A 15,200-nucleotide genomic window follows, 5' to 3' on the forward strand; every position below is an offset into this window, starting at 1 on the left:
GACCTATTCAGGGGCTGAAGTAACGTATACCTTGGCTCTTCCACTCCAGAGACTCACAGGACCTAGAATTGTGCTGCTTTTACTGCCAGTGTGAGTGACAGGGCTGCCTGTGCGTGTGTGGTCATGAGAGCGGAGATCAGCATGAATCCGGGAGCTGGATGCAAGCGTGAGCCGGTGACAGGGGGTGGTCCTATCAATACAGCCCCCAGCTGCTCACAAAGCCCTTCTGCTTGCTTTATGTCACCGCCCGCCTCCCTCCTACCACTACCTCCCAAAATGGGAAAGCCTAAAAAGGTGGACAATTCCTTGTCGATGTGGATGTAGAGAGAAATCAAACACTCTGACAGTGATGGGAGCTGTAGCACGCTTCGCTGTACCTGGAACATAATTGTCATTCATGAGGTATTCTTCTCACATACTTAATGTCTCTATCGTCCCCAGGTCTTGGCAACTGAAGGAGGTATTTCTCCCCATTTTACAGATGCAGAACTTCAGGAATATTAAATGGTTTAGTTGAGGCCACTGAGTAGGAAGGAGAGCAAAGACACAGAGGCTGCTACTGGGGCTCCTGGTTCTGACCCTTCCGCATCCCAGCGTCTCCACAGAGGTAAGGAGAATCAAACAGGCTATCACCTGGGGAAGGAAGACTGGATGCAAGAGGGAGGAAAGTGATCAATTCCTCTTCTCAGGTATCATTCATTCGAATTTTCTCAATTTGCCACAGGTGCCAGAAAATGCCGCAACATGAAAAGTGACAACCATAGCTTCTTAGGGGACCCCCCTAAAGCCTTCATCCTTCTGGGTGTGTCTGACAGGCCATGGCTGGAACTCCCTCTCTTTGTGGTCCTCCTGCTGTCCTATGTGCTGGCCATGTTGGGGAACGTCGCCATCATCCTGGCATCCTGGGTGGATCCTCAACTCCACAGCCCCATGTACATCTTCCTCAGTCACCTGTCCTTCCTGGACCTCTGCTATACCACCACGACAGTCCCTCAGATGCTGGTCAACATGGGCAGTTCCCAGAAGACCATCAGCTATGGAGGCTGCACTGTGCAGTAGGCAGTCTTCCACTGGCTGGGATGCACGGAGTGCATCGTCCTGGCCGCCATGGCCCTGGACCGCTACATGGCCATCTGCAAGCCCCTGCACTACGCCATTCTCATGCACCGTGCTCTCTGTCAGCAGCTCGTGGCTCTGGCCTGGCTCAGTGGCTTCGGCAACTCCTTCGTGCAGGTGGTCCTGACCATGCAATTGCCATTCTGCGGGCAGCAGGTGCTGAACAACTTTTTCTGTGAGGTGCCGGCCGTGATCAAGCTGTCGTGTGCTGACACCGCTGTGAATGACACCATACTGGCTGTGCTGGTGGCCTTCTTTGTGTTGGTGCCCCTGGCTCTCATCCTTCTCTCCTATGGCTTTATTGCCCGGGCAGTGCTCAGGATCCAGTCCTCCAAGGGACGACACAAGGCCTTTGGGACATGTTCCTCCCACCTGATGATCGTCTCCCTCTTCTACCTACCTGCCACTTACATGTATCTGCAGCCCCCTTCCAGCTACTCCCAAGAGCAGGGCAAATTTATTTCTCTCTTCTATTCCATAATCACCCCCACTCTCAATCCCTTCATCTACACCCTGAGAAATAAAGATATGAAGGGGGCTCTGAGGAGACTTCTGGCCAGGATCTGGAGGCTCTGTGGATGATGAGGACATGAGATGTAGCATCTCCATCAATTAAAGAACACTGCACAAGTCTATTGTGCACTCAGAGCATCTTTCACTTAAGGAGTTAATACCCAGAGAGCTCAAAAACCCTGTCTTCAAACATCTCACTTCCTGTCATAATGCCCCAAATCCCATAGCGACAAAGTTCATTTTAAAAGTATAATTCTAAGAGGCCATATATTTTTAAGCATTGTTTAAATAGACTTCAATAAGTATGTGTGGAATTATTTTACTTCCAATTTCCTGATTCTTTTCTCTTTTCCTCTTCCTATATTTCTTTTATTCTCTCCCCATTTGTCTCTTTTCTATTACTCCTAAGTATACACAAGATGAAGCTGAAATACAATCTTATTTTACTTATAAGGAATAAGTGTTTTTCTCCATATACTTAAATCTCCACAAATTTTACACGACTTTTTCAAACAATTCCAGGAATGCAGTAGATTGCTATCTTCTTCCTGTGATTTTGATTCACATTTTCTTCTATAGAAAGTTTTTCCATGAAATGTAAACTAGTACAAACACTAGCACAACCACGATGGAAAACATTGTGGATCCTTAAAGAACAAAAAGTAGATCTACCATTTGGTCCAGCAATCCCACTACGGGGCATCTACCCAGAGGAAAATAAGTCATTATACGAAAAAGATACTTGCTCATGCGTGTTTATAGCAGCACAATTTGCAATTGGAAAAATATGGAACCATCCGGGCGCAGTGGCTCATGCCTGTAATCCCAGCACTTTGGGAGGCCAAGGCGGGTGAATCACAAGGTCAGGAGTTCAAGACCAGCCTGGCCAAGATGGTGAAACCCCGTCTCTACTAAAAATACAAAAATTAGCTGGGCATGGTGGCACATGCCTGTAATCCCAGCTACTCAGGACGCTGAGGCAGAGAATTGCTTGAACCCGGGAGGAAGAGGTTGCAGTGAGCCGAGATCGCGCCACTGCACTCCAGACTGGGCGACAGAGCAAGACTCCATCTCAAAAAAAAGGAAAAAGAAAATATGAGATATATACCATGGAAAAATACTATTCAGCCATAAAAAGGAATGAAATAATGGCATTCTCAGCAACCTGGCCAGTTTTAACGTCCTAATGCCCAAAGGTTCTCTTTCTCTCTTTCAAGCTCAGCTATGTGTTTCTGATTACATTATTTGTATAGGTTATCAAAGTGTTTGTAGCAGGAAGGCAGTCGGTAATAGTTCACCAAGATGCAGAAACCCAATCTCCAGTTGGTGCTGCTCAGAAGTGCTAACAAGACAGAGTTTGCAACAGAATGTAAATCTCATACTGTTTCCCTTATAAAAATAGTCTTCAGGGTTTTTTTTAAATGTCAGCTCATCTAAAAGGTATGTTTAATAATGTGATTGTTTTACATTCTTATACAAGCTCCTTATATCGACAGTTCATAGACTACACTTTGAGTAGCAAAGTGTGGCTACTTTGATGGCTAATTGTATAGAGGAAATAGTATTTCCATCCTGAGCAATTCCATGCAGTTTAAGAGTTGTCCATGTGTAGAGAAGCAATTAGTAAATATTTCCTTATAACTTAATGTTCTGTGAAGTGTAATAGATGAACTGTTCCTCGGATGGGATAAATCCAAAATAAGCTGTTATCAACTGAAAGCAAGATGCATCTTCTACATAATACTTCTAGTTAGGAGTGCAGGCTCTGATACTCTCAAACCTTTCCCTCCACGATTTTCAATCTCCTATCCTATCAAAGATGAAATGCCACTCATTACAGTTAGAGTGAGGTAACTTTTTAAAAATTATCTACAATGGAATCATTTTCAAAGTGACTTTTAAAATGCACCAAACAATTTAATTTATCTTTAGTGGTTTAGAGAAATAATTTGAAAAATTTCTAGGTACTCTTTTTTAAAATTAAGAAAAGGAAACAATTTAATTAAATAAATACCAAAAAGTTTTACATATTCCTGAATTTTCAACTAGCTACAAAAAGCATGGATTTTTCTTATTAGAAAACAAAACTATTACAAAAATTTTAAATAAATAAATAGCTGCCATAAAATTTCAACATAATATATAGTCAACTAGTTCTGTGTTGTGGTCAGTTAATAGAAAGATAGCGGGAATGATGATATGAGCAAAAGTAAACAGAACAAAGAAGAAAAAAGATAGGAAAAAGAAAGTTAGACAGTGAGAAGAGAAAAATAAAGAAAGTGCTTTATTGAATGAGCTAATTACATGAGGTCACCAAGAGGAACATCCTCTAACTGAGGCGCTGTGATGAGAACAACATCCGATGCTGTCATTGTCCTGGTGTCTTCCTCACCCGGGCGTAAAGGAGATGCCCAAGCTCTGTACACGAAGGCATCGTCGGCAAGCTCTCTTCTCCGACACTCCACCGGAAGGATCACAGAGCTGTGGTCTTGGCCTGGATGGATCGCAGCTCACTCCACCTGAGGGCCCCCAGCTGGAGGGACCGGAGGACACTGGCGTCTGGCAGCCCCGTTTCCACTCCTACCAAGAAGGCTCAAAGACGACGGTCAGCTCAGGCTTTTCTTCTTGAAGTGTTTCTAACGCACTTTTTGTCTCGTAATTGAAATACATTTCAGACAACCTGTAAAAGCAAGTAGAAAGCCTGGGTTGCACTCTTCAGATAACTCTGTCAGAGTCGTTAACCTTAAAAGTCTCATCTCTTCATTTCCCTAAACTCCACACACTTCTAAAATGTAAAAAAAAAAAAAAAAAAAAAAAAAGAGGGACCACAACTCCCAGAGTGCTCCGCGTCCTCGCCGCCGTCGCCGCCGCCGAGACCAAGATGGCCGCGAGACTCCGCGCCTTTTTCAAGAATGCCTGGGCCAAGGAGCCGGTGCTCGTCGTGTCCTTCGTCATTGGGAGCCTCAGACCCCCAGGGCCCCAGCCTGGAGTGGCTGAAGAAACTGTGAGCACCTCCAATGACAGAGGAGACCCCTCCCACGGCTCCCAATAAAAATGTGGGGGGAAAAAAAAAAAAAAGCTCTAAGTGCCCAATGTGGTTCCTGTTATATTTTTAACTATCTAGTTGGGAAAATGTTAAGCATACATAAAAGTATAGAAAATAGTATAATGAACCCCCTGTGTCCATTACCCAAGTTCGACAATTAAACAGGTCATGTCAACTTGTTTCTTCTATTGCCCACCCACTCCTCCCACCCATGGATTATTTTAAATACTGCATTTAATGCATCTATCAATAATTCACTTTGTGACACTAAAATATAATTACAATATCACTATCACACCAAAATCGTTTAACAATAATTTCTTAGTATCACTGTATGTCCAGTCAGCATTTACACTTCCTCAACTGTCTTGTAAATTTTTTTACCTTATGTTCATTTAGTCACTAACCTGATCAATTCTACACATTGCATTTGCCCAGGATGCCTCTCACATCTTCGAGGTAAGTTCTTCCTCCTCTTTAATAAAGTGTCCCTTGCAACTTAACCAATAAATCCGCCCATTTGTCCTGCACCATTTCTAACCACCTCAATTTGGTGGTGGTACATACTGAATGTTTGTCTTCCTTAACAATTCCATGAAGCCCGAACCCCTAATGTGACGGTACTTAAAGGTGAGGCCCTTGGGAGGTACTTAGAGTTAGATGAAGTTGTGAGGGTGGGGCCCTCAGGATGGGGTGAGTGCCCTTACGGGAGAGAGATCAGAGAGTTTGTTCTTTCTCCCCTGTCTTCTCTCCCTTGCCTCCCCTCCCTCCATGCAATCACATAACAAGAAGGTAGCCATCTGCAAGTCAAGAAGAGGACTCTCGCCAGCAACCAAATTCATCAGAGACTTGATTTTGGACTTTCTAGCCTCCAGTATTGTGAGATAATAAATCTGTGTTTGAGTCACACAGTCTAGAGCAGCTTGTTATCGCAGCCTGAGAAAACGGGCTGATTGCATGCATGGATTCTTCAATCTATTTTGAGCCTGTCCCTCAGCCTGGGTCCGGAATGTCCCTCAGGGCTAGGTCAGTGATGCTACATGTAGCAGTGTCCCCAGCTTTGACCTGACCAATCCTTTGTTTGTTCCCCCATCTCTCTTAGCTCTGGGAATGTTGGCTTGTCCTGCAGCAAACATGCTCCATTATGTTGGCACAAGGATGCAAGGCTGATTCAAACTTGTATTTATTCAAACCTGCATTCCAACATGTTCTCAGCCTTGAGATCATTAATATGGACAGAAGTCCCTGGACTAATGGAATTTATATTTTGGGAGCAGAGATAGATAATAAATAAACAAGAAAATGACATAGCACATAAGATGTGCTACACTGCAGAGGAGAATGAGAAGAGAAGAAAAAAGTGCCTCTATTTTCAGTAGAATAGTCAAAGACAGCCTCGCAGAGGAGACCTTTAAGCAGAGAATTTAGGAAGGTACAGAGAATAATGCATGTGGATACTGAAGGGGAGAGAGTTCTAGGCCAGAAGAAAAGCAAGTGCAAAAATCCAGAGATGACAGTGTTCTTGCAAAACAGCAAGGAGATCACTGTACTGGGGCAGAATAAGCAAGGGTTGGGAGAATCAGAATCTTCAGAAGCAGGAGAGGCTGGATTATGTGGGGCATGGAAGCCACCATGAGTTTGTTGCTCTGATTATGAAAGTGATAAGAAGACGATGTTGACAAGAGTGATATGATGCGAGTTACGTTTTAGCTGAATCCCTTGTCTGCTAAAATCAGAACAACAGATGCAGGGTGACCTGTCAGAATGCCACCATGACAATCCAGACACCAGGTGATGGTGGCTTGAGCCAAGGAAGAAGCCGTGAAGCTGGCCTGAAGTGGTCAGGGAGTGGCCAAGCTGGGAAGGCAGAGCTCACAGGATGTGCTGACACATTGGACATGACTATAAGGAAAAAGAGACAGTGACGACAGAACCAGAAATGTTTTGGCCCGAGCAACTTGGAGGAAGTGACCATCGACTGAAATGGGGAAGAATCAGGTTTCGGGTAGAAGAGAATAGCATGGGTGTGGATCTAGACGTGACGTTTGAGAGGTTTATTAAACCTTCAAGAAGAAAGATCAGCCAAGCATGGAGGCACAGAATTTATGGACATATAATCTGGAGGCCACAGCACACATATCATGAAGCCAGAAGACCAGATAATTTAAATGAGGAAGAAAGTGCAGGGAAGAAAAATTAGCCCAGCGACTAAGCTCTGAGGATTCAACACATAAGGGTCAGGATGATGAAGAAGAGGCCAGAAAGGAGACTGAGTAGAAGGAGCTGATGAAATAGGAGAAAACCCAGGAGAGCATGTTGGCCTTAAAGCCAAGCAGTGAAAACGTCTTCAGGGAAAAGTGCAATCATCATGGCTGACAGAACCGTGGGACTCGCCAGGAAGCTCTTGCTAGAGAGGAGACGACTACCTCAGTGGTATCACAGAGGTGGGCTGGCAATGTCCTGACACACTGTCGAATTTCATGTAATTTCCCATCTTGCTATTCCTGGAGCACTCTTTTCCCATTTAGAAATCCTCAGACACCGCCGGGCACGGAGGCTCACACCTGTAATCCCAGCACTTGGGGAGGCCGAGGCAGGCAGATCACGAGGTCAGGAGATGGAGACCATCCTGGCTAACACAGTGAAACCCCATCTCTAATAAAAATACAAAAAATTAGCCGGGCATGGTGGCAGGCGCCTGTGGTCCCAGCTACTCGGGAGGCTGAGGCAGGAGAATGGGGTGAACCCGGGAGGCGGAGCTTGCAGTGAGCCGAGATCGTACCACTGCACTCCAGCCTGGGCGACAGAGCAAGACTCTGTCTCAAGGAAAAAAAAAAAAAAAGAAATCCTCAGAAACAAAACAACAAGATCCCCACTATGTAAAGACCCTTCCAATTTGGATGACCCATAGACGAGTTCTACGAAGTTCGGTTCCTTGTGTAGAACAGAATCCTCCTTGGCCATGATCGCATGAGGGCTTGTGTTTCTTTGGGGAATATGGGTGAAATCCAGCTTAGCCTTGGTGATTCTAATCATCTCAGTGAAGTGGAATGTGTAGTTTAACCCCATATTCTCTATTTTAAAAAATCCACAACTGACCCAGGCCCAACCTAATCTTGAGTGGCTGCAAATGAAGCGAGAGCCATCCTGGATTTTGATAACAGTCAACGTTTCCTGAGAACTCAGAGTCCCACCACGGGCATCTCTGCAGAGCACACTCACCCCAGGTTCTGCAGGAGGCAGCTCTGCTGTTTCAGCACTTCACAGAACATCATGACCCCCAGGTCGCCCAGGTCATTGTTGCCCAGGCTCAGCTTTCGCAGGCTCTGGCTGGAGGTCAGAAGTGTGGAAAGATCCCAGCAGCAGTGTGACGTGAGGTTGCAGTTGTCTAATCTGCAAAAAGGGGGTGATTTAAAGAAAATGTCCCCTTAACCATCCCCCCAGCTCCCCAAGATTTTAGCGTCTTAGCCTGTCTTGTTTCAGGTGGAAAAAAAAAAGCACAGGAGCACAGGACTAACTAGCTTGAAGCAGCCTTGTATGCTGGTAATTATTCTTCTCTCTCTTTTTCAAATCCACTGCATTGCACAGATCAAATTAGTAACAGTGGTTTGTTCATTGATTTACCAAATTCTGTGCCTTTCCCTACATTTCCATAAAATGTAAGTGTCATACTGCCCTCCTTGTTTTGTGGTACAGAAAACTATGATGGTAAGGACTCAAGTTCCTACATTTATATCATCTAGAAGGACTCCTCCCAGTCCCATGATCCTGTAACAAGGCAAACACTAAGAAGACACCTCACTTCTAAGATACAGATTATCTTGTGGCCACTCTGCCTAAACGTCCCTCCACCCTTGGCCACCATGTGTTCTCATCGCTGTAATAAACCAAAGGACTTACTCCAACACCTGAAGTTTGCAGTCGGGGTGCAAGAGTCCCTCACAGAGTAGTTTGATCCCCTTGTCTCCGAGAGTGTTGCCTCGCAGGTAAAGGTGCGTGAGATTCTGATTAGTGCTGAGTACCGAGGACAAAGCTGAACAACAGACTGACGTAAGGCCAGAATTCACCAAACTGTAGAAGGACAGGGAGAAGAGTCCTCAGTACCCAGCTGTTCCCCAACACTGTGCAGCTGCTTCGACTCAGTGCCTGGTCCTCTCTCAGCAGCTGCAGCCTTCAGCTCAGAGAGCAGGAGCCAGCATCTCAGATATGATCTGGGGAGAGCAAGACCTGCTGTCTCTGGCTGTCACAGGAGACACAAATGATGTCTCAGCAGATGCTTTGCTGTATCAGTCCGACAGAAAGAGCCAAGGCAAACTGAGCCAGTTACCCTATACTCCTCCTCCTCCTCACACAGCTTTCCTCCGGTCAGGAGTGCTCCTCAGCACCACTTCTTCCAGAAACACATCCCAGTGGTTATCCTCAACTAATAATCCCCATAACACTGCAGACACCCACACTGCAGGGGCCTTTTTTTTTTTTAAGAGAGACAGGAAAAAAAAATCCTCCTCATGGGAAGTCGGTGCTGATTTAAACATCAAAGACAACAGGTGAACATCCATTGTGACCTTCTAAGCTGTAGCTAGGGCTGTGACAGGAACACTGCGGGGCCCTTAGCAATTGCCACCTCCCGCCTTCCTGCGCCCCCAAGTGCCCCTTTCACATCTTTCTCGCTGCAGCCCTCAACCACGTTGGAGAGGTGGGAGGGTCGCTTGAGTCCAGGAAGTCGAGGCTGCAGTGAGCCATGATTGCACTGCCACACTCTAGCCTGGGTGACAGAGTGAGACCCTGCCTAAATAAATAAATAAATAAGGCCAGGTGCAGTGGCTTATGCCTGTAATCCCAGCACTTTGGGAGGTCCAGCACTTTGGGAGGGTGGATCACGAGGTCAGGAGTTCAAGACCAGCCTGGCCAACATGGTGAAACCCCATCTCTACTAAAAATATAAAAATTAGTTAGGGTGGTGGTGGGCACCTGTAATCCCAGCTACTTGGAAGGCTGAGGCAGGAGAATTGCTTGAACCCGGGAGGCAGAGGTTGCAGTGAGCCGAGATTGCCACTGCACTTCAGCCTGGGCGACAAAGTGAGACTCTGTCTCAAAAATAAATAAATAAATAGAAAAAGCCAGGCTCTTGCTCTGTCACCCAGGCCAAGTGCACAGCTCACTGCAGTCTTAAACTCCTGGGCTCAGACAATCCACCCACCTTGGCCTCCCAAAGTGCTGGGATTACAGGCATGAGACACTGTGCCTGACCCAGAGACCAGTCTTATTTGATTATTATATCAACCTGGCAAGGAAGGAGTGCAGCTAAAACTATTACATACATTTTACATATTAGAAATCTAAGGCTTATAAAAATTACATGTTTCTCTCAAGGCCACAGAGCAGGTGTGTGGTGGGGAGGGATCCAGACCTGGACTTTCCACCTTTTAGTCTCATCTTCTCCCCACTGCCCTTTCTGTCCACCTCTCTCTTCCTTCTGCACAGCAAAAGGCCTTTTAGAGCATAAAACCCCAAAAATGCATCAATCTCGATGGAATTAAGAGTTTTGATGTACTATTCTTGAGTCAAATTAAGCCCATTCTATCACCCAGGAAGAGCATAAGAGCTCTAAAATCACTGGTGGTGCAATTCCTAGGAGCACAGATGCTTCTATTCCATGAAGCCAGGAATAGCTCAGGTGATTGCCTCCTTCCTGCCAGAGTCCTTGGCAATGGCATGTTTTTTAAGCTCTTTGGTGTCTACGAGGCAGGAAAAATAGAAATACAGAAAAAGTTTATTCAGACAGTAAAGCATGAACAGATGACCAGCAGGAAAAAGTGATTATCCATCCACTAGTTTCTATCTTCCCAATTAAGGAAGAATCAAATTGAAAACACGCAGTAAGCAAGACTAATAGGCAAATGAAGCCCAAGAGAGACAGACAAAAACAAAGCAAGTTTTGAGTGGCTTCTACTAAGCTCTCATCCCCGGTAAGAATTCTATCAGAGGGTTGTTGTTAATTGACAAGCAGAAGGGATTAGTAGCATTCCTGGCAAAGGCCAGGGACATTCTAGTCGAATGGGGATGGTCTTCAAAGAGGAAAAGAGAAAATATTTTTAAAATTATGTAATTAAAGTTATGCAGGCTTTACCACTATTTCCAAAAAGGAGTAGAATGGATTATTCAACAGATGTTTGGGGAGCACTACACAGTAGTAGTAGAAATTGCAACAGACGGTGTAGTTTTGTTAAGAAAACGTCATATCCAAATTGTGAAAATGCTGGTAACTATTAAGCAACGGTTACACTGAACACGTAATAAAATGTTTAAAGAATCAAACAACCATGTCCCACCAACCAGCCCTTGGATTAGAGGAATGTGATTGACATAACATCTCGATTTCAACCAATCCACCTAAGTGAGCTCTACATTTACCAAGCACAGATATCTTGCCATGTACTGTATTAAGTTAATTGGTTGGGGATTTTTATTTATTAACTACCTGCCTATGTCACAAAAATGTCTCATAATGAAAACTGAATCCCAGTGCTTTGGGAGGCCAAGGTGGGAGGACCACTTGAGGCCAGGAGTTTGAGACCAGCCTGGGCAACATAGCAAGACCCTGTCTCTATAAAAAAAATTTTAAACATTTTAAACATTACCCAGGCATGGTGGTACACACCTGTAGTCCTAGCTAGTCAGAAGGCTGAGGCAGGAAGATTGCTTGAGCCCAGGAGAGTTCAAGGCTACAGTGAGCTATGATCCTACCACTGCACTCCAGGCTGAGCCACAGAGCAAAACCCTGTCTTAAAAAAAAAGAAAAGAAAAGAAAGGAAAATAAGGAAAGGAAAGGGGAAAGGGAAAGGGAAAGGAGGGGAGGGGAGGGGAAGGGAAGGGAGAAAGAGAGAGAGAGAAAGAAAGAGAGAAAGAGAGAAAGGAGGAGGAGGAGGAAGAAGGAAGGAAGGAAGGAATCTGAAGAAGATCAAACATTTTTTGAGTATTTATTGTGTGCTTGACATGGATGATGACTTTAAACAGGGTTATCTCATTGAATGATCACAACCTCAAGATGGGAATGTGATTTTTATCCCTGCTTTTAAATGGACAAAATGAGGATCACAGTAATTAAAAAATAAGTAGGAGCTTCTTAGATGGATAGTAGAAAGTGGGAAAGTGGGGGTAACCTTCCAGGCAAAAGGAAAAGAGTAGCAAGAATAAGGAAGATTAAAAGAACCACCAAGATGTTTCAAAACTAATTCATAGCTGGGCACAGTGATGTCCACCTATAGTCCCAGCTACTTGGGCGGCTGAGACGGGAGGATTGCTTGAGCCCAGGAGTGCAGATGAGATCAGGCAGTCTGGGTGGTATGGCTGTAGATGAACCCAGGAATTCAAATTCAGCCTGAGCATCATAGCAAGTCCCCATCTCTAAAACAGCAAAACAAAACTCATCCAATATGACTCAAAATGGAGTGCAAGGTATGGCAGAAGAGAGGGCAGTATCAGGGGACAGCCTTGTGTGCCAAGCTAAGATGTCACTCTGACTGCAGAGAAGAACTTTTGAAGGTTTTTGAACAAAGGGTCAATATTTTCAAATTTGCATCTTAAAAAGTTTCCTCTGGTGTAGTGATGAGTGGTAGAGGGAACCGAAAGCAGAGCATTTAGGACCGTCCCCCGTTTACTCACTCGGCAGCCTCCTGGAAAGCCCCACTATTCAATGAGGCAGGAGGAAGAGGGCAGGAGCAGGTCAGAGAACGGGGGTGGAAGGTGGGGTATGATAATTAAACCAATGTTGCAAATGCTCAGCATGTGTGACCCTTGAGCAGTATTGAGACAGGCAGTACACAATATGCAGCTAGAGATGAGGACCTAAAGTTCGAGAGAAAAAAACGTAGCTATACCTAACACACAGGCTATACCTAACACACAGGCTATACTTAACACACAGGCTATACCTGACCCACAGGCTATACCTGACACACAGGCTATACCTGACCCACAGGCTATACCTGACCCACAGGCTATACCTGACACACAGGCTATACCTAACCCATAGGCTATACCTAACACACAGGCTATACCTAACACGCAGCCACATGTATGGCTATACCTAACACATAGACTATACCTAACACATAGGCTATACCTAACACACAGGCTATACCTGACCCACAGGCTATACCTGACCCACAGGCTATACCTGACACACAGGCTATACCTAACCCATAGGCTGTACCTAACACACAGGCTATACCTAACCCATAGGCTATACCTAACCCTTAGGCTATACCTAACACACAGCCACATGTATGGCTATACCTAACACATAGGCTATACCTAACACACAGGCTATACCTAACCCATAGGCTATACCTAACACACAGCCACATGTATGGCTATACCTAACACATAGGCTATACCTCACACACAGGCTATACCTCACACACAGCCACATGTATGGCTATACCTAACACATAAAATGCATAAAAGTCTTGACTGATTAATGCCACTTATAGATATCTATCTCAAAGCAAATACACATGCATAAAACTATATATACAAATGTGCTTTTTGCAGAGTTGTTTGTAATAGTGGAAAAGAACAGTTATCCCAAAATGCATGATTTGATTAAATAAATTATGGTAAAGCACACTATGGGATATTATGCCCCAATTGATAGATCTACACAAATCAGCATGGAAATTTATCCATGATAAATGAAAAAAGGATATCACAGAAAAATATTTATATTATGGTTCTAGTTTCAATAGATAGGGTGTTATGGATTGAATTGTTTCTCCAAGACTTTATATGTGGAAGTCCTAGGCCCCAGTACTTCAGATTGTGACCTTATTTGGTGATACGGTTACTGAAAATGTAATTAGTTAAGATCAGGTCGTTACAAATCTAACATGACTTGTGTTCTTTCACAGGGAAACTTGGGACATGGAGAAAGACGCACACAGACACAGGGAAGACACCACGTAGAGATAAAGGCAATGGTGTGGCAGAGGCATCTACAGGTCAAGGAATGGCAAAATGTGTCAGCAAGATGACATTCCACCAGAAGCCAAAGAGAAGCATGAACAGATTCCCCACAGCCCTCAGAAGGACCCAGCCTGCTAGCATCTTAATCTCACACTTCTGGCCTCCAGAACTGAGGGACAATAAATTTCTGTTGTTTAAGCTGCTCTGTTTGTGATACTTTATTACAGTAGCTCTAACAGACTAGGCATTTAAAATACTACATAACAATGTATTACAAATGCAGCATGAAAATCACATAGGTCTTCATTCACATTACTGATATAAATACCACCCAGATCAGCATATACAGGAAATCCATTTGTCCATAATTAGCAACCAATATATGTTCACAAAGCTCTGATACTCCCTTGGATGGATTGATGGATGGATGGATGGATGGATGGATGGATGGATGGATGGATGGATTGACGGATGGACAATAGAGGGATGGATGATGGATGGATGGATGGATAGATGGATGGACAGATGAATGGATTATATAACAACCTATTGTATTTTAAAAAAGTCTGGATGGTTGTTCATCAGACTATTGTAAATGGCTCTCTCAGAAGAGGGCTGAGAAGGAGCTTTCACTTTCCACTTTGTCTGTACTATGATATGTTTACACCAAGCATGTGTTACTTTTCTAATAAAAAGTTTGTGAATGATATCTGGGTTTGAGACCTACTGTTGTTGAAATTGAGAGGTATATGAGAATTCTCAGGGAGTTTAGAAATATTTAGTAACAACAACAACAAAAAAGGTAAACCAGGCAGGGTGTGTGGCTCACGCCTGTAATCCCAGCACTTTGGGAGGCCAAGGCAGGCAGATCACCTGAGGTCAGAAATTCGAGACCAGCCTGGCAAACATGGTGAAACCCCGTATCTACTAAAAATACAAAAATTAGCCAGGCATGGCAGTGCACACCTGTAGTCCCAGCTACTCAGAAGGCTGAGGCAGAAGAATTGTTGGAACCCGGGAGGCGGAGGTTGTAGTGAGCCAAGATCGCGCCACTGCATTTTAGCCTGGGTGACAGAGTAAGACTCCAACTCAAAAAAAAAAAAAAAAAAAAAAACAACTAAACCAGTCGTGAAATCCCCAGACCACAGGAAGAGAAGCCAATGCAGGATCCAGGGAGCGGGAAGCTATAACATTAGCAGGAAAGACTAAGTAGTGACCTAAAAATAAGAGCGAAGAAGGCTTCCAAAGAGGAAGAGCAAAATGAATTAAAGGCAGCAGATGTCAACTAAAGTAAGGACTGGGAAGGACCTGTACGACCTATAAGGACCCAGCCCGCTGATGCCTCAGTCTCAGACTCTGGCCTCCGGAACTGAGAGGCAATAAACTCTTGTTGTTTTAGGCCGCTCTGTTTGTGATACTTTATTACAGCAGCTCTACCAGGTTAGGTATTGACAATAGTAACTACATAGAGCATATTACAGATGCATCAGGCACATTTGTAATTGGCTTGTTTGTCATGTGGAATTTGGAACCAGGATCACTGAGAGTCACCTGAGCG

General features: G+C 44.5%; 2 protein-coding genes and 1 long non-coding RNA gene across 8 annotated transcripts in view; 2 read left to right on the forward strand and 1 right to left on the reverse strand.

Moving 5' to 3' along the window:
• The first annotated feature begins 744 nt into the window (after nt 1-744).
• Nucleotides 745-1,698, forward strand: OR2B11 (olfactory receptor family 2 subfamily B member 11). Its single transcript, XM_004028714.5, is given in 1 exon segment — nt 745-1,698. A coding segment is annotated over 1 exon segment (954 nt).
• Nucleotides 1,699-3,521: 1,823 nt separating this feature from the next.
• The window catches only part of NLRP3 (NLR family pyrin domain containing 3), an 88,347-nt gene continuing 76,668 nt past the window's right edge, over nt 3,522-15,200 (reverse strand). For all 6 annotated transcript variants that reach the window (XM_063706965.1, XM_063706966.1, XM_063706969.1 and 3 more), the window contains 3 exons: nt 8,576-8,746; nt 7,898-8,068; nt 3,522-4,309 (listed from right to left, as the gene is read on the reverse strand). In XM_063706965.1, coding sequence (XP_063563035.1) covers nt 4,210-4,309; nt 7,898-8,068; nt 8,576-8,746 — 442 coding nt within the window. In that variant the 3' untranslated portion in view covers nt 3,522-4,209. The remainder of the gene's footprint in view (nt 4,310-7,897; nt 8,069-8,575; nt 8,747-15,200) is intronic.
• Nucleotides 4,502-13,742, forward strand: LOC129532292 (uncharacterized). Its single transcript, XR_008677977.2, has 3 exons — nt 4,502-4,633; nt 5,075-5,134; nt 13,588-13,742. It is a non-coding gene; the product is annotated as an uncharacterized lncRNA (long non-coding RNA).

The sequence above is a fragment of the Gorilla gorilla genome, chromosome 1, assembly GCF_029281585.2.
Source record: "Gorilla gorilla gorilla isolate KB3781 chromosome 1, NHGRI_mGorGor1-v2.1_pri, whole genome shotgun sequence".
NCBI lineage: Eukaryota > Metazoa > Chordata > Mammalia > Primates > Hominidae > Gorilla > Gorilla gorilla.